The sequence below is a fragment of the Malaclemys terrapin genome, chromosome 11 (genome assembly GCF_027887155.1).
Source record: "Malaclemys terrapin pileata isolate rMalTer1 chromosome 11, rMalTer1.hap1, whole genome shotgun sequence".
Taxonomy (NCBI): domain Eukaryota; kingdom Metazoa; phylum Chordata; order Testudines; family Emydidae; genus Malaclemys; species Malaclemys terrapin.
Genome location: NC_071515.1, coordinates 72,197,624 through 72,217,693, shown reverse-complemented (window position 1 = coordinate 72,217,693; position 20,070 = coordinate 72,197,624). Strand labels below are relative to the sequence as shown.

The following is a 20,070-nucleotide window of genomic DNA, read 5'->3' as shown; positions in this document are numbered from 1 at the left end:
CCTCCCCCCCCCCCCCCGCCAGTATCGCACTTTACAACCTCTTCTAGTCAGAAGTGGAAAATAAGAGGTCAAATACATATGCTAGCCAGCTTCCTATGCTTTATTAACTTGTTCCTCTGTTCCAGCAGGTGCAGTTTGCCTGCTTCTACTCTTGAGTGTAACATTTTTATCATTAGACTTCTGGAAAAATTGTGAGTGAGTGTTACTGTAACCAGTTTCTCATTGTCCTTGAAAGACTATAGTTGTTACCTTGCTTTGTTTTGGGTACTAAACAGTTTCCTGTTTTACCCTAACTAGTTGAACATAATCATTTTCCTTTTGCCTATTGGGGTCTGAGCTCTTGTGACCATGAGGAGGGTGGGTTGTTTGTTTGTCTGTTTTTGTTTTGTACTGCAATGCATAAAGAAACCCGTTTTTAGGGATAGGATGGATGAAGGGAGGTTGATGTAGTTATTCCTTGACACAGTGCAAAGGGAGGGCATGGGAAGGAAGTGGTGATTTTAGTTTTTCCTTTGATAAGCAGGATAACTAAAGGATTTCACTTTGGTTTTATTACCTGATACTCTGACTCATAGACTCCCAAGGCTAGAAGGGACCACCATGGTCATCTAGTCTGCACACTGCAAGCCACAGAACCTTGCCCGCCCACTCTTGTAATAGACACATAACCTCTGGCTGGGTTACTAAAGTCCTCAAATCATGATTTAAAGACTTCAAGTTACAGAGAATCCACCATTTACTCTAGTTTAAACCGGCAAGGGACCTATGCCCCATGCTGCAGAGGAAGCCTCCCCCTCCCCCACCCCATCTCTGCCAATCTGATCTGGAGGAAAATTCCTTCCGAACCCCAAATATGGTGGTCAGTTGGACCCTGAGCATTTCGCCAAGACCCCAACATCGAGATGCCTGGCAAAGAATTGTCTGTAGTAACTCAGTCCTCCCCATCTTGTGTCCCATCACTGGCCATTGGGCGTATTTGCTACTACCAATGGCAGATTGGCTAAATGCCATTGTAGGCAGTCTCATCATACCATTCCCTCCATTAATTTATCTAGCTCAGTCTTGAAACCAATTAGTTCTCTCTCCCCCCCCCCTCCCCTCTTTGCCCCTTGGAAGACTGTTTCAGAACTTAATTCCTCTGATGGTTAGAAACCTTTATCTAATTTCAAGCCTAAACTTGGTGAGGGCCAGTTTATATCCATTTATTCTTGTGTCAACATTGGCATTTAACTCAAATAACTCCTGGCCCTTCGTGGTGTTAATCCCTGATGTGTTTATAGAGAGCAATAATATATCCCCGCAGCCTTCATTTGGTTAGTTAGGCTAAACAAGTTAAGCTCGAGCCTCCTCTCATAAACTAGGTTTTCCAGTCCTCTGATCATCCTAGTATTCCTTCTCTGCACCTGTTCCAGTTTGACTTCATCTTTCTTAACCATGGGAGACCAGAATTACATACAGTATTCCAGATGAGGTCTCATCAGTGCCTTGTATAATGGTTATTTTTGAGGGAATTCTGCACCAAAAAAATAAAAATTCTGTGTACAATATTTTAAAATTCTGCATATCAAGTCATTTTCAATTATTTTGGTAATTTATTTCAAAATACCTGTCTGCAAGTATGTCTGTAACAATATAGACAATAAGATTCAGGAAATGTTTTTTGACAAATAGATTCCTTACTAGGCCAATTAGCGCATCTCTATGGCTCCACAGAGCAGGTGGCAATACTAATATTTCCATGTATGTCAAGCACAGAAGACTTTAAGGCAGTGGTGGGCAAACTGCGGCCTGCAGGCCGCAAGCGGTCTGTCAGGGTAATCCTCTGGCGGGCCGTGAGACAGTTTGTTTACATTGACTGTCTGCAGACACGGCCACCTGCAGCTCCCAGTGGCCGCAGTTCGCCGTTCCCGGCCAGTGGGAGCTGCAGGAAGTGGCACGGGCTGCAGGGATGTGCTGGTCACCGTGGCCACTGGGAGGTGCGGGTGGCCGTGCCTGCGGACGGGCAATGTAAACAAATTGTCTCGCGGCCCACAGGTGGCCCACCCCTGCTTTAAGGGTATGTCTGCATGGTAAAGAAAAACCTGTGGGTGGCCCATGCCAGCTGATTTGGCCTCGTTGGGCTCAGGCTGTGGGGCTGTTTCATTGTTGTGCAGACTTCTGGGCTCAGATTAGAGCTGGAACCCTGGGACCCTTCCACCCAGCAGGGTCCCAGAGCCTGGGTTGCAGCCCTAGTCCAGAAGTCTGCACAGCAATGAAACAGCCCCACAGTCCCAGCCCTGCGAGCTGGAATTGGCTGTCATAGCCAGCCATAAGATTTTCTTTGCTGTGTAGACCTACCCTAAAGGGCAGCACGTCTTTTGGTGTGAAGTTAGGCTATGATCTGCCATAGTACTTAAATATGTGCCTAAAGTTTAGCACTTGAGTATCCCCATTGAAACTATTGCTTTGACAGTTTTGGGCCTTAGTGAGTGCCATGGCTAAGTAGTACTCAGCACGTGACTGTACAGTTGTTAGACTAGAGTTGAAATTGTTATAGACAATAAATTAGAAGGGCAATTGTGATGGAGGCTCCAGCATGGCAGTGGGGAACGCAGGCCCCTAGCTGCACAGAGGTGGGGTATCACCCTGCAGTCCGCCCCTCTCCACTGGAACATAGTCTTGGCAGTGAGGCTGCACCCGACCCTGACACAGCGCAAAACAAAATGTTTACATGCATCACCCATTGATACATATGGGAGTATCTAAAGAGAGAATTTGGTCCTAGTAATTTACTGAATTTGTAACTGTCTGTCAGCTCGTTTGGATAAAGAGTATCTCTTGCTGTGTTTGTATAGGGCCTATAACAATGTAACCCCAGTCTTAGTTGGCTTTCTAGGCATTACTAGAATACCCAGAGTACTGCAGTATTTGGCGAAATAGAAGTGAATGATATTCAGCTGAAGCCAAATAGAGGATAGAGCAATAAAGGATAATCATTATAGGCAGAGCTGGCAGCAATGCCTGTAGTTAAGGTTGACATACTTTTCATTGTAAGGTTTTTTTCTGTTGCTTATAACTTTGCCAAATGTAATTGTTAATGCTAAACTTTCCATGTTGGAAGTCTGCCTCATGTTGAATTTTTATGGGAAATTTCAGCAAAAATGCCCAGCCATTTCCAAGAACGAGGTTAGGAAAAAAGTTGCTTTGCTGATGTTAAGTTCTTACATCTGTTTCATTGAGAAGTTCTAGCATCTCTGTACTTTGACATGAAATTTGACAGGAGGGGTCACATTTGGGTCAGAGAGATGCCTCATTCTTTCACTGTGAAAAATCTATCCAAATTTGGCAGCATTCGTAAGCTTCTGGAAATTGCTATTTGCACATGCTTGGTAGAGTTATCTAAATTTTCCTAAAATTCTGAGTACATTAAGTGTGCTCCAGCCCAGGACTGCAGGTACTGAGCAGGACTCTTCCTGCGATTGCTTCTACTGGATGCTAGGGGAGGCTATACAATAGGGCACCAGAACTGAGAGCAGGACACTCTCACTGCTCCCCAGTTGATGCCCAGGCTGTGCTTAGGGAAAAAAAGGAAGATACAGGTCTGTCTCATCTTACACTGGGGTTACGTTCCGCGGTCAGCGCGTAAAGCGAAAACCGCGTATAGTCAAAATTACATTGAGTGTAATGGCGGGCGGAATCGTCCGCTCTACAGGAACAGTATTTAAATTGTTTTTTTTTTTTTTTGCCGACCGCATAAAGCTGAATTTGCGCATGTTAAATGCGCGTAAGAGGCGACAGACCTGTATGGAAAGAGGGCCAGGTGGGGTGGAACAGGAGCTGACTGTGTGATAAGAATAAAGGGAGACCGGCGTGAATGAGTCACAGAAGAGGGAAATGCGTGCAGGTTACACCAGAGGAGTTACACTTTGCAGGTATGCCTCCTGACACCATGTGGGGAAGCCATCTTCAATGGGGTCAGCCTGCCTGTGGTCCCATTGGTAAGAATGGGAGGCAGCAATCAATTCTGCTAAGGTCAACATTACAGCTGTCAGTAATGCTGCCATTTCTCTGGAACTACCATCCAATTGAAAGTAATTGGAGATGTCAGCTATATTGAAAAAGGGCAATATTTGGAGTTTGCTTCTAATAATCTCTAGATGATAAGAAATTTTAAAAAATCTCCAAATATCATGAGTTGGCAACTCTGTCTAGTGAACAACATGGGTTACGCTCTATATCTCAAGTTTACAAGATAATATTCAGATTTGCTTCATTTAAGAAAAGATCTTATGTAGTGATAAAATGATACTTTAAAAATAGTAACGAATGTAATGAGGCCTCCCTTCCTTTCCCTCAGAGATCCCTTTTTTTGACATTTTGATAGTACTGCTGTATTTGGTCAACAACCCAAGTTTCAGGTCTAGATATCTTTGACTTCTTTCTTGCACCATGTTTACATTTATTTCAAGATAGAAAGTGCTATAGAAGTGCAAGGTATTTATAGGGTTTCCAGTGACATGCACAGTTGTTCACTAAGAACTAGATTGAAACAATGTGTTTAAAATGAATCTGATCCAAATATTTGGAGTCATTTCAGATAGCTGGATACATTTATTTTTGTGAGAGGTGAAACTTTTTCACAGTGTACTAAGGATGTTCACTTTAGTGTCCTGGATGTGGGAGGGTTGAACAGATACATCCTGTAAGTGAATAATTATAAAACATAGAATGAGAAATATGTTTAAAATTGGTGGCAAAGAGGTGGTGTTAATGAAGTGACTCCTCAGCTACTTTTTGTATTACCTATAAACTGCACCAACAAGGAAAAATTACCACATTGCTCAGATGTTGTGATCTGGGTTGCGGGGGGAATCCGCCTCTGGCATTTTAAAACTGCTATGTTGCAGAGCTGTGGAGGCAAAATATTACTGTTGAATTTCTATCACGCTTTTTTCTGAGTATGTGTTTTCCTGTCATCATGCATCAGTTCAAGTTGCTGAGTATTGACATGTAATTAGAAAGAAATGTTCCTGATGCAGCTAGGGTTTCCTCTCAGTACTGCATGCTAATTTTGCATGTGGAAAAAAGACAGCGATGAAGTAGCTTTAGAACTGCTTAGCCAAAAATTGAAGATCGAGATGGGTTAAGTTGGAACTATAAAGTAAATATTACAGTAGTACTATATATGTTCTGATATACACTCTCTAGCTTTCTCTTCTGGGGTTCTGTTTTGTACTACAGAGTTTGAGAACTAACACCCATTACTAAATTTTTAAACAATAAATATTAACACCTCACAAGTAATCACGTTTTTGAAAAATGTAGATGTTTTTAGAAATAAAATCAGTCCAGTGACTGATACAGGATTTCTTTCATTTTTGTTTTTTCAAGACCTTGTGTGGATAGTAATGACCGCACGTTTCCGATTGCCTGCTGGCAGAACCTACAATGTACGAGCGTCTGAGCTGGCACGAGACAGACAACATACAGAGGTGGTCTGCAATATTCTTCTCCTGGATAACACTGTACAAGCTTTCAGAGTTCATGTAAGTACAGTTATATGTATTATTTAATTTAGTAACCGTTTCACTGTGTACCTGCTTTAATTTGTATATACCAAGTATTTACTTTTCTTCACTGAACTGTGTCATAAGTTTGACCTCCAAACAAGACATGAAAAGTGTTAAATAAAAAAAACAAAAACACCTTAATAAAGCGAGATACTATATTTGAACAAACATGCTTGCACATGTGTATAATTAGCCATCTTGTGTACCTCATCAGTTTTGGCATCCTCTGTAAATACAGTACAAACACTCTGTTTGAGAATTGAGTGTTAGGAGCATAGTCTTCTGCTATCTGATCCAGTTTCTGTTTAGGGCCCCTATACTGCATGATGAAGCCAATGGTAGTTTTCACATTGAGTTGAATGGAAGCAGGAACAGGCTCTAATTGTTTGTCAAGTGTTTGCATTTTAAACACATGTATCATTTGTAATGCTATCTGCATTCTTGACTATATTTAATATGTTTAGATAAGTTAATGTAATGGTATTTACTATTGAATTTATAGATTTTTCTGAATATCATCATATCTCTTTCTCCTCTGCTTTTCTCAGATTATATTCTGTTTAGTTCCCAGTATTGTTATCTTTTCTTAAAAAGACATACATAGTATATACCTTAAATTGGCCATTGGTTTCCTGGTTCTTCTCTCCTACCCTTAAAGAAGGGTAGGAGAGAAGAACCAGGAAACCAATGGCCAATTAGTTGATGAATGATATTGGCAAAATAATTACAAATATACTAATGGAGTCAGTGTGTAAATATTTGGAAGGCAGTTTTCTTTTAAAAACTGGGTTGGATTGAGAAAATCTAATGACCTACCAAGTTGTAATTACTTATAGAATAGATAAAATGAAATTGTGCGTTCTTGTACACGTATATATGTTTATTTACGGTATTTGGACATTCAAAAAACATTTGACAAAGACCCTTACAAAAAGCTATTCAAGAACATGAAAGTTGTCATGGAATGAAAGCTAAAGTACTGTCATGGGTTAGAAACTTGCTAAAAAAGAAAAAATATTCTCAACATGGCAAAAGGTTAATAGTGCAAATCCCCATTCTTATTAGGACAGATGTTCAATTTATATTTATCAGTGATCTGAAAAAAAAGTGAACAATGTGGTGGCAAAATTTGCAGATGGCAGGATTATTATGATTAATCAAGACTAGAAAAGACTGAAGATTTCAGAGCGTTAGGTAAATGAGCAGCATGATGGCTGATTGGGAGCGGGGGATAAAGGTGAAGTGGAGTTGAGAAGGAGCTTCACTCTGGTGAATCATAGATGTGTTTGAATATTTTTTCTGTTGGAATGACATTTTTAGGAAGTTGTAAGCAGAGAAATTTTAATTTTAAAAATATGAACAGCTGTTCAGTTTAGCAGTTGGGAAGTTATTTGGGATATAAGAGAGAGAATCATGTAACTGAGTGTGATTATTTCATTTGAAGTACAGAATAAAAACTGAATTTTTATCTCTTCTTTCAGAAACCAAGTAGCAATAAAGCATCTCCAGTCTTTTCGCAGCCTCTTTTATGCATAGAGATTTTTAAAAGATTAAAATAAAATGTTTGTATTGCAGTTTAACATTATTGGGATGGCATTTCTGAACAAAATGAATGTCATTATAAACTTCTAGAAGAAAAATAAATCACCAACATAATCTCTGCCGTTAACCATCGCAAAAAGGGTTGTAAAAGTTCAGTGTAATGTAGAAACAAATGAGAGCTGCCAAGATTGGAAGATAGAGGAAATATGCCCTCCAGGAGAAATTGAGTTTTCACATAACACTGTTATTTCTCTCTTTGAATGATAGGAAATAATTATTAGTAATCACTATGGTTCCAATTTTGTCATGGTAAAATTAAGTACAATTAATGGAACGTTTATGTGGCAAAAAAGGACAAAATCAGGGTATGGTCATGGTGGGACTGAAGCTGAAGCCAGAGCTCCGCTGCCTGGGGCTGACAGCCGGAGCCGAAGAAGTCACAAATATCTGTTAAAGTCATGTAATCCGTGACCTCCATGACCAAATTGTATCTTTAGTAATTACTATTAGGATCAGAGTCTGTGCATAGAGCTGGCAAGTTTCTTTATGCAACTTTGCCAATAAACCAAGATCCTGATCTGTGGCCCTCCCTGTCCCTTCTATTCGGGTCATCCAGTAACCACTAAATGTCAGGGCTTGTCTACACGGTGCCAGCAGAACACAGTAGAGGGGTGTGATTTGTAAAATGCACTAATGTGCATCACTCTGATTGCGCCTATAGACCTGCTGACACACACTACACCTAATCTGCGTTGATGAAGTCCGATTTCAAACAGAAGTACATGAACGTGAATAATATACCTTTTAGAGTACTCCAGCAGGGTCTACATAGGGCAGTTAGAGTGCAGCATGTTCGTGCACTTTACAGATCACACCCGTCTGGTGCGCTTTGCAGTGACCTGAAGAGAAGCCCTCAGTTATGCAGAATTGTTTAGCTTTGTGAGAAAGATCAGTGCTAGCCAGTGATTAAGAAGAGACCATCAAACTTGTCATTTTAGACATTCCTGGTTTGAACCTAATTCACTTACAGTGAAAGGGTAATGCACTTAACCTACACATTGTTGTACAGCGTTATTCCATCCCAGCCTTTGCTTTGGGCAATTAATTTTTAAAAAGGTGGGGATCAGGATTTCCTATAATCCCTGAGGAGCATATTCATTTTTTTTTAAATTGATGGGATTTTTGCACTGCCCCCCCCCCCCCCCCCCCCTTCACATCTCACAACTGCCTGCTGTCATGAGGGAGCCCAGGGGAATCCCCCTACAATTTATAGCAGGGAGGAAGGTGTAGGCCACCCTTGAGAGAAGATCATTAGTGGCTGGCTGTGGGTTTGGGGTATCAAATACCACCTTGCCCCCAACTACTGGATTGGCCCAAAAATTTCTGGTTGAAGCTTTTTCTTTTTGAGTGGAGGAGAAGCAGAACTTTCTTCCCACCCCGGAAATCAATGATGGTTCTATTATACAGAGTTTTCTGGAGGAAGGGTATGCCAGCAGAGTGAAAATTGGGATTCTACACACACTGACTCTACTCACTTCTGCATTGACACTATTATCACAGCTGCAGAACTTTGAGGAAAATTCCAACTGCTTAGACTAACAGTTTGGTTCAATAATTTGTCTGTCTGATTCCCAGATCTCCATTTTATTTGTGAGCAGATTCTGCGCTTCCCCATCTAAAGTGTTTGTAGGGGCTGGTGCCCCTGCAGGCTTTAGGAAGAATGCTAGTCTGAGAAAAACTAGAGGCAAAAGGAGGGGTCTCTGTGTCCCTACGTCAGTCCCTTACCTCATGTGTGATTGGGGAACTTTGTCCGGCTTTGTGGACAAAGTGCAAGATCCCTTACTGCCCAGTCTAGGCGGGATCACCTCAGTTGTCGTCCTCCCTTGGGCTGGAAAGGAGCCCAGCAGGATTGAAGAGAACAGCTCTGCTGGACAAGTTGCAGCAGTCTTGCTCCCTGGCAGGAAAAAAGGCAGGATTGAGGAAAAACCTGGCCCTGGGGCAAACAGCTCTGCCCCTTCCTCCATCTCCATGGGTGAAGTGAAGCCAGAAGGACAATGCGACAGATGGATAATCATGCTTACATCCTTATAGTCCACACGAGCGACTGCATCTGTAACTGCAGAGTTCAGTGATTTCTTCCCTGTCTGCTTCCCCATGAGTCATGGTTGTAAGAACTGGATACAGCACAGACTGTGCCAATGCAAACGTTTCTTCTGCATGCCTTAGTGCCCAGACGAAGATGATGGGTACACACACTGTACCTTGTTTCGGGTGCCCACAATTAAGGATCATCTTGCTTTCTACTCTGGAGGCATGTTGCTGTGAAAATCCCATCACAACAGATCTGTAGACCTTAGCATGAAGAAGAAAAATTCTGTGCCAACCTAAAATTTTTTTTTTTCAAGTAATAAGATCTGCAGATCTGGTCCACCTTGGAGACAAATAGATCATTCAGAATAGAGATGGGTATTGACATCCATAGATTTGGATTTGTTGGTGTTATGTGGAATTTACCATGCTCAGCAATAGAAGAAATTGTTATATTTTTTTCTCAAAGTGTATTACACAGTTTATAATTTAGAAAAATGGATTTGAATTATTCTCACTGTAGAAATTATCTCTAATGGAGGGAACTTCAAGAGGCGGGATATTCCCTGCCTGCCAGTAACTGACAAGTCTGGTTCTGCTTCCAAGCTCTAAGCAGGCTGAAGTGAAGTACCCATTGCAATAGCACTGTGGACCTTATTAATTGAAGAAAGGAAACTTTCAGGTAGTACAGATAAATTTTCATATTGTGCTACTTTGTACACCATATTTCCTCTTGATTATGTTAAGTCTTCAGCCTCATTATTGTCACTACGTGACATTGAATTACATGAACCACTTAACTGGCTCAAAGCCTAATCAATTCAAAACATTTTGATGTAGTTTTATTGTTTATTACCTTCTATGCTTAGTGACTTTTCACATTAATTTTTTTAGCAGTACAGTATTCAAAGGGATTTTCAAACACTTGTAACATGAAAGCTTCATTATATTAACATAATAAATAATAAAATTGATAACATGCTCAGTTGTAAGCAAACGTGTCTGAAGATAGAATAGTCAGTCTGAGTTATATAGGTAATAAATAAAATTCCATATAAGATAAGTGAGAATCACTAGGAATGCAAGCAAAAGTGAGTGTGGCACAGACCTGAATTGTAATTTTAATTGAGTGCAGAATTGCATCCTTTCTAGCTACTGAAGTCTGCTTATAGAATGCTGGTATGCAGCATTGGTCTCTCCAAGGGGCAGGATACAATGTGAAACAAACCCTTATTGTGAATGCTAGCATAGGTGGTTTAAATCTGCAGCTGGTGTTATGTGGAAATGCTACTTGCAGGTTCTCATTGGATATGCTTAGTGTCTATTATGAAGGTGCTGGTTTTGACACCATAGTTAAGGCTGACACCACTTTGTACTTATAGCAGGGATTTTACCTCACAGCATATTGTCCCCAAATTTACAGCACTTACTCTCTGAGGAATTAATTAATTTTCTGGGAATTTACAAGTAAATCTGTTAGTTACTTCATACATTAAAATTAAATTGGATCACTTAAGAAATTTAGAATCTTACCTGTTCTGTCTTTTCTTTGTCCCAACACAAAGACTTCAAACTTTCCATATGGTTTAAAATTAATTAAAATATTGTGTATTGTTTGTATTTGAAGAAATTAGGTTGTAATGAAATTTTTAGTGATTGTTGCATCTAATTGATATGACTGTATAGGCTACAGACAGGCTCATGTCAATAGCTCAGGTAAGTCTTAAATGAGGAATGCTGTTGTTACAGCAGAGGAAACTCAGCCAGTCACTACTGTTTCTCTACAGCTAATTTACATGCAGTGATTTTATTGGTTGTAATGTCTTGGTGATATGAAGAGTTCTCATTGGTAGGTTATTTGGCCTGGCTGTCACTACTCTTTAAAGATTCCATGGCTGCATACTAGTTTGGGCATCATTGTTTCCAAAGTCTTCCCATGGCATTGCTGACTTGCCTCTGCTGTGCACTGAGGCTACAGTGCTGGGGCAGTAGGGCCAGGGGAGGTGACACAGGAGTGCAGGCAGATCCTTTAAATCACTTTTTGGGACTTAACTCTCCCTGATCCTCTTCACATATTGCTGTTCTCAGTAATGTGGGACCTGAGCTTTCCCTGACCACCTTCACGTATTGCTGGTCTCAGTAATGCAGTCCTCTAAACCAATAGGTCAATTGCAAATTGAGGGCCAGATTCACCATTTCGCCGTGATTGCTATGCACTGCTTTGGTGTACTAGTGAATCTGCCTTTAAAAGTTCAAATGGAAAAATTAATACTACATATCTCCAAATAATTTATAATCTCTCATGGTAGCATTCTCTTTGGTTGCTTGTTCAGGGTTTGCTTAGGACACTTTGAATAACTTTTAACAAATGAAGAGAATTCCCAGAAAAAAAAACGTTAAAATGGAATTACGGTTGAGGCTAGGCATCAGTAATTCAGGGTGAAAAAAGTTACAGGGATATTGTAATCATCCCCAAACTAAGCATTATAAATCCAGCAAATACAGAGTTAAGTTTAGACTTAAAAGAAATCCAAACATGTTAAGATAAGAAATTTGCAAGTAAGGCATCCAAACATCCTTAACTTTGCCATGTAGTGATGCTGCAAGGGAAAAAATATAAAATAAGTTTAAAATCTGTTTAATCTGGTCTGAGACCAGAAACACTAAATGCCTGAATCATAATTGTATGGTGGATTACATGATGTTTCTACATGACAAAATTTAGGTTGTGTGGATGCCTTAACTGTACATCCCTTCTTTTAGTATGTTTGTTGTTTTCAGTGTAAACTCAACTCTGAATTTCCTTGATTTATAATGCTGGGGCTGTAATGTATTTTAACCTTAAGTAACTGATGTAATTTTAAACTTATTTCCATTTAATGTATTTTTTGGTCAGGGAACATAAAACAGACACAGGAGCAACACAACAGAAGAAAGACATGTATTACCCAGTGTGATGGGTTTCCCCCGGGGTGCCACCTGGAACTGGGGTACCACTGAGCCTTCGACCCACCAGCCTGGGCTCTCTTACACAGTACTGCTGTGACAGGCTGCAAAGCCCTCCAGCCTGCACTTACACCAGCATACATACAGGTAGGGGCACACACAGCTGCAGTTATAAGCAGGCTCTCTGACCAGCCCCTGCATAGGAAGGCTGCTCCCAGCTGCTCAGGCACATACCGCCTCTGTAGTATAAATCAAAATTATACCATCTTGCACTGCACAGGGAACTATATAGCGTAAGCTCATAAAATTTGCCGCCTCCCTCAATGTGGAGAGGAATATGCAATTGCCTTTTGCTCCAAGTTATGATTCCCACACACTGGTTTAGATAAAGCAAAAACAAGTTTATCAACTATGAAAGACAGATTTTAAGTGATAGCAAACAGCTCAAAGCAGATTACCTAGCAAATAAACAAAAACCACAAATTAAACTTAATATACTAAATAGATTGGATATGAATAGCCGGTTCTCATCCTAAGAGATGATACAGCCAGGCTGCAGATTCTTAAGGGGCAAGCTGCACTTGCTTTACAGCTTGGAATCTCCAGGTGTTTCATTTACAGGCTAAAAATCCCTTTAGCCTGGGTCCAGGACATCCTCCAGTTCAGTGTTTGTTTCTCAGGTGTTTCTAGGAATCTTCTCGGGTGGAGAGTGAAGACCCCAGATATTGTCACTCCCTGTCTTACATAGCTTTTGCATATGGCGGGGACCCTTCATTCCCAAAGGTTGGTTCCCAGACCGGTTTGTGGGAAAAATGCTGACATCCCAAGATGGAGTCTAGAGGCATGTTGTCTTGTCACATGGCCTTGCAGTCATAGCAGCCATTACTCGGAGGCTGTCTGTAGCGTTCTCAGGAAGGTTCCCTAGGTGGGAGATAAGCTTCTCCTAAGGTCTATTGTTTTTTCCTAATGGCCCATTGCCCTTGATAGGTCCTTCCCCACCCACTATCTAGACTGAAAACATCTTATCTAGTGGGTGTTACCCAGATGAAACTACATTTGAAATAAATACATAGTCAATATTCATAACTTCAGAAACAAAAATGATACATGCATACAAATAATATAATCATATTCAGCAAATCATAACCTGTTCAATGACATCTCACATGGCCAGTCTTGCATAAAATGCACAATAATTATGCCATAATCATATCATATCATATATATATATATATGTGAAGAATATGGGGTGCAGTGTCACACCCAGGATGTGGGGATAGGATATATAAAATCATCAGTCACCTAATGAATGTGGTCATGGTGGACAGCTGAGACTCCACTTATTGGAATAAACAGAGTGGAGGTGGTGGTCTGCACTGGATCACTTGCTGATGTGGAGGTGAAAAGTTGGTCAGGACTTGATGGTTCTGAAGTAAGGAAGCTGGGTTAATGTAGTATAAGTGTAAATATGTATTAAATAAACTTGTAGACTTCTGATAATTTAGCAATGACATAAATAAAAATACAGAATGCAGTTAGTCATATCTATGAATGCACAGTATCTATTGTAGTCTTTCAGATACCATTTCTTCAAGGAGAGCATAATATAGCTATCAGAGATGCATGCGAAACAGAAAATATTCTAGGAATTAATAAATCCATCACCATATTCACTAGTGTTGCAAAACAGTGCAATAGAAGACATTAGATATAAAAATATTAATTTTACATGTCAAGAGTTTAGTAACAAAGCTAAATAATTTTTTAAAATATTATTTTAAGGCTGACAGTATGCTTTCAAGCTACCAACTGGAAATGGTCCCATATTAAAATATGGATTGATGTTTTCAATGACAATGAAATACATAAATGAGGATGTGTTGCATGGTGTGTTGTGAGTTTGTTAATTATGGAATAATACTTATCCGTTTTTATAACATTATAAATGAAATGTTGGAAGTGAGAATATGGAATCAGGCCTTTTGTGTCCTGCAGAGCTTAATGCAGTTGTTTGTGCTCTGACAATGAATTTATTACAGCAAAATTTCTGACACTGAAAGGAAAGAATCCTGGTGACTGCAATAGAGCCAATGTACACCATACCTATGAAAATAAATGCAATTTATTGCTGTGGAGTTTGACTTTTAGTGATTGCTGCTTGTGGTAATCAGTTACATGGATCACAAGCTATTTGCTATAGGCCTGCCTTTTATATTTATTGATGAGATATTCTGTAAGGATGAAATGGGAAATGATTTTCTTTTTCCCATCAAAAATAAGATTTCACAGTTTTTTGAGCACCACTTGGCTGCAGGTATATTGAATGTCAGAGTTTGTGGGAGTGCCAACTAGATCTAATTATAACATTACCTACCAACCTTGCTTGTAATATGCCTAAAAGAACTTAGTCTGTCCTTATGCGGTGGTGATTTTGTTTGCCATATACATGCCTGATTTGGGCAGTTAATGCTTTTTGGATCTAAATGTAGTGATCATTAGGCTGTAAGGATAAGTTATGAAAAGAGATGTATTGCACTGTTAATTATATAGTGTGAAAGTGTGAATACTGTATTACCACATGGGAGTTGTGGAAAACAAACTAAGAACTCCTCAGAGGACATGATCTAACTGTTCAAGAATGTACTTTACAAACCATAAAATACAGAACCAATGCAGAAAAATACTGTGTGGCAACTATAGTTTGTAGTGCTCCATAGACTTGTTGGTCTTTAGAATTTATTTTACAAGATAAGTGAAGAGGGAGCATTACATAAAATATTTGGAAGGCAAATAGTACAGGTTGGTGTGATTGAAGAAAAAAGGTGAGAATGTGGGAATGAGTTCAAGGGAGTGGCTTAGGGCTTGTCTACACTACAGGTGTTACAGTGGCATAGTTACGGCACTGGAGAGCTGTAGTGTAGACGCTTCCTACAGCATGGAAATGGTTTTTCCATTGTTATAAGTAATCCACTTCCCCACGCGTCAGTAGCTAGGTTGACAGAAGCATTCCTTCATCAACCTAGCTGTGTCTACACAGAAGGTTAGGTCAGCATAGTTCTGGTTCTCGAGTGTGAATTTTTCACATTTGCGAGTGATGTAGCTATATTGAGCAAAATTTTAAGTGTAGACTAGGCCTAAGACAAAAACTTGGGAGCGGAGTAGGAAGAGATGGAGAAAAGAGATACTGATAGATGTGGGGGAGGCTTTATTTAGCAGTAAAGAAGGTTCAGTGCAGTGTGGCGCAAGAAGAGAAGAAGCAAGTGCAGACATTCAAGGATATAATAAAATGCAACGTTTTTATCTAGTTCTGAATAATAAAATGCCCATCACTTACATAAAGAGTCATTATGGAATAAATTTGTCAGGTCATGTTTCTTACGTCCTTATTGGAGGAAGCAATAACTCTTCTGTTTAATATACAATCTTCAGTCCACAGAAAGGGACGTATTACAGAAGTATATACAATAGTATGAATAATCAAGGACAAGGCTTTTATTATGATAGCATTCAGGATCCCCAGTCAAGGATTAGAGCTCCATTCTGCTGCACTGATAATAGTCAAGAAGACTGTTCCTCCCCAAAGTGCTCACAGTTTACATATTAAACAAGATACAAGTGGATAAAACAAATAAACAATGGGGGAGTTGGGAGTATCAGTGGAGTAACCAACAATAAAAGGAACAGATTTACATTTACCAGGAAGGCAGAAGTAAAAATCATGATTTAACCACAATTATTGCTTAAAACTACTTTACGCTTCTATAGTGCCTTTCAGCTGACACCTCAGAGCACTCTAATAATAAAAACAAATAGACAAATTCATAATGGAAATGAGGTGTAAATTTTTAACAGTGAGAGAAATTAACCATTGGAAAAATTTACCAAGGCTCATGGTGGATTCTCCATCACTGACTATTTTTAACTCAAAATTGGATATTTTTTTTAAAAGATATGCTGTAGAATTATTTTGGGAAAGTTCTATGGCCTATGTTATACAAGAGGTCAGACTAGATGGTCACAGAGGGCCCTTCTGGCCTTGGAATCAATCTGTGAAAAACTTTGTGAGATGATTGTATACTCATTGTAGAGATGGAGGTTAAAGTTATTTAGGGACCCATGGTATGTCAGTAGTTGAGCAAGGAGGCTTTTAAACGAATTTAGTTCATATGTTTGTGCACTTTAAGTGTTGTTGTTGCTCAGATAATGGTAATCCATTTGTCAGCAGAGTCAGTGCAGAAGGAAGGCATGAGTTGTAGAAAGGGAAAATCGGGAACAAATTTGCAAGGGGAGAAGGAGGGAGAGAGAGGCAAAGAAATATGTGTGAGGAATGGCAAGTGAAATGTTGAGTTTACGGTACAGTTAGAGCATCAATTAGGGGAGAAAAATAGATTTGATCATTCTTACCAAGTTCTTCGGGACAAGACTGTATTATATCTTTTGCATTTGTTGTTTAGCACCTAGAACATCAAGGCCCCAGTCCTGGTGGTGTCGTGTGTGGTTTTGAAATGAGAATATTAAATAACCCGTCCAATGGGTACACCTCTGCCCAGGAAGCAGTAGTAGTCAGAACTATTAAGTATTTTGATGTCATTCCACATAATATTTTTTAAATAGATGTATGTATTTACACATGTATGTGGGCTTATATATACACACACACACACACACACACACACACACACAAAAGTGGCACAGTGTAACTGAATGCATGATTTTATTTTAACTTACCTAGTTAAACTGGTACAAAAGGCTGTGTGGACACTTCAGTTTATCTTAAATCAGTTAAGAATCTGTGTAAGTTAAACCAATGTAAGCCACCCTTGTGCCAAAATAAGTGTCTACATTGGTTGCACCTGTTTACATTGGTTTAAAAGTGATTTAAATGAAACTAGTTAAACTTTCTCGTTCACTCAAGTCCCTGTATATGTTAGGTTTAGCAGTTTTAGGCTTAAAGAAAAGCAAGCTCAGCCTTCAAAGAGAAGAAGGGCATGTGTTTTTCCCTTGACCAGGAAAAGATGCCCTCACTCTACCTCTCCAGTATCTTTCAGACGGGGAACACTTCTACTTAAGAGCCTGATCTCACTATGGCATGGGTAAAAAGTGAGATATGTACAAAGGGGACATTTAACCCCTGGATGAAGGCAAAATTAAGGAGGAGGAGATAATCCAGAGAATGGATGATTGTAATTTTCAAAAAACTGAGTTTCAGAATTACTAGAGTATTTCTTTTTAGAGAGAATATCTATGGGAGGCATGCCAATACAATTCAGAAATCTGTGCAAAGTTAAGTCATCATATTGTATTCAGAGTTAACATTCATTTCACTTGCACATATCTTTAAACATCCTGTTCACAGGACTTCTCTATAAAGACAATGTTAACTCCACCCCAATATGTAGCTTATTTTGTGTCTTTTCTGAGAAACCTAGTTATGGCAAAATATACAACTGTTTTAAGAGGCACCTGGCTTGATTTCAGTATTTGTTCTTTAAGATGATCTTTTAGACTTTACCACTTGAAACCTCCAACTTACACTACTTTCAGTAACCCTCCACTGTATTAACATACGTTTGTTTTTGGTAGTCCATCACTGATGATGATGCCAATATTGTTGCAGTTCTCATCTATGGCTACGCATATGACTTCGAAGTCCGAACAGAGTCGGCCGCACTGAGGGCATGGGAAGTCTGTATTTATGATATTTGATGATGCAGTTCTGTGGCGCCTTTCACGTGCAGCCTGGAGATGAATTTGTTGATCCTGCTCAAACCTGTTACAGGCTGATCTTGTCAGAGACCACCAGTGAGTCCTATTCTGAGCCACTTGCTCAAGTTCTTTGGGATTAATGCCAGCCTTCTGGAGACTGCTCTTCAGGTTATCTTTGAAGTGCTTATATGGACAACCCTTCTTTCTTTTCCCCTTTCTCAGCTCTCCACAGAAGATCTGTTTTGGGAGATTGTGGTTTTGCATTCTGATGACATGTCTGGACCCACCTAAGTTGTGCTCTCAGTAACATTTCCTCAGTACTTGTTGTGTTTGCTCTTTCAAGGACGTAATATTGGTCACTCTGTCTTGCCAGTGAATGCTCATTATTGAGTGGAGGGAGCACATGTGAAATTGATCAAACTATTTAATGTGAAAGCTATAAAGAGTCCACATCTCAGATCGATACAGGAGAGATGTTAGAACCACTGCATTATAGATCTTCAATTTGGTGGAGAGACAAATGTGTTGGTTTTGTTCAGAGTTGGCCAAGGGCCTGGCTGGCTTTACTAATTCTGGAGGAAATTTCCTATCAAGGGAACCGTCACTTGAGATGGTACTGCCCAAATACTTGAACTGATCCACATTTTTCAGCTGTCTTGGATGAAGATGGCTGGCACTGGGGCATTGGAATGAGGTCCTAGTTGGAACAAGACCTCTGTTTTCCCGAGACTGATACTTCAGAAAATCTATCAACGATGATTTGAAGGTCATCATATCTATGAGCCATCAAGGAGCAGTCATCTGCAAAAAGTTCCTCGACGAGAAGTCTCTCTGGCGTCTTGGTCTTAGCATTGAGTCTTTGAAGATCAAAGAGGGAACCTTCGAGTCAGTGGCGAATGCAAGTCCATTGTGGCATAGCTGAGGACACAGGCAAAGAACAAGTTGAACAGCACTGGAGCAAGTATGCAGCTTTGCTTCACTCCATTTGAGATTTCAAACATGTCAGAAAAGTCACTACGGGCGAGCACTCGCACTGTCATGTGATCATGGAACGGATGGATGATTTGTATAAACCTTCTTGGACAGCCCAGTTTATGCAGAATAGGCCATAGATCCTCTCTGTTGACCATATCTAAAGCTTTGGTCAAATTGATGAAAACTGGATACTGGTCCATGTTCTGCTCCAGACATTTTTCCTGGACCTGCCTTATGACAAAGATCATGTCCATAGTACTACGACCTGGTCTGAAACACACTGCACTTCTGGCAGTTTCTCCTCAGATATGTTTTCAATGAGTCTGTTCAATAGAGTGCAAGCTAGTATTTTCCCTGCTGTACAGAGAAGAACAATGCCTCTGTAGTTTCCACAGTCAGCTTTGCTGCCTTTGTTTTTGAACAGTGATACAATAATAGCATCTTTGAAGGCTTGTGGCATTTCTTCTTCCACCCAAATGCTACTCAAGATGTTGCGAAACACCCTGATGGCCTTGGGGCTGTCTACTTTATACAGTTCTGCTGGAATACCATCCTTTCTGGACACTTTGCCAGAGTTCAGTTGTTTGATGACTTTCATAACTTCCTCAACTGATGGAGGGAGGTCAAGATCCTCTTTGATCAGTTTTTCGGGTAAATGATCAAGGACATGCCGATTAACTGTGGATGGTCTATTGAGTAGACTATTGAAGTGTTCAGCCCATCTCAGTACGTTTCCCTCCTTGTTTTTGATGAGGATTGTGCTATCTGCCGACTTCAAGGTGGCTGTGCCAGATTTAGATGGTCCCGTAGACTGCTTTGAGAGTCAAAGAACATCTTTCCATTGTTTGTATATACATAATGCTGAACTTCTGCTGCTTTCCTCTCACACCACTCATCTTGCATTCTCCTGAGTTCAGACTGGGCTTTGCTCTGTAAGTACTTAAATTTATCTTTCTTTGAGATGGAAGTAAGTTCATTTTGCCATTCAACAAATGCTTTCTACTTGTCACTTAGGGCCTGGTCTACACTAGGCGTTTATGTCGAAGTTAGCGCCGTTACATCGAATTAACCCTGCACCCGTCCACACCGCGAAGGTATTTAGTTCGACATAGAGGTCTCTTTAATTCGACTTCTGTACTCCTCCCCGACGAGGGGAGTAGCGCTAAATTCGACATGGCCATGTCGAATTAGGCTAGGTGTGGATGGAAATCGACGCTAATAGCTCCGGGAGCTATCCCACAGTGCACCACTCTGTTGACGCTCT

The 20,070-nt window shown here is 40.1% G+C and overlaps 1 protein-coding gene across 6 annotated transcripts in view; it reads left to right on the top strand.

Annotated features, from left to right (window-relative positions):
* Positions 1–20,070, top strand: part of PTPN4 (protein tyrosine phosphatase non-receptor type 4) — a 207,056-nt gene that overhangs the window by 29,379 nt on the left and 157,607 nt on the right. For all 6 annotated transcript variants that reach the window (XM_054044369.1, XM_054044368.1, XM_054044367.1 and 3 more), the window contains one exon: positions 5,371–5,525. In XM_054044369.1, the coding sequence (XP_053900344.1) occupies positions 5,388–5,525 (138 nt within the window). In that variant the 5' untranslated portion in view covers positions 5,371–5,387. The remainder of the gene's footprint in view (positions 1–5,370; positions 5,526–20,070) is intronic.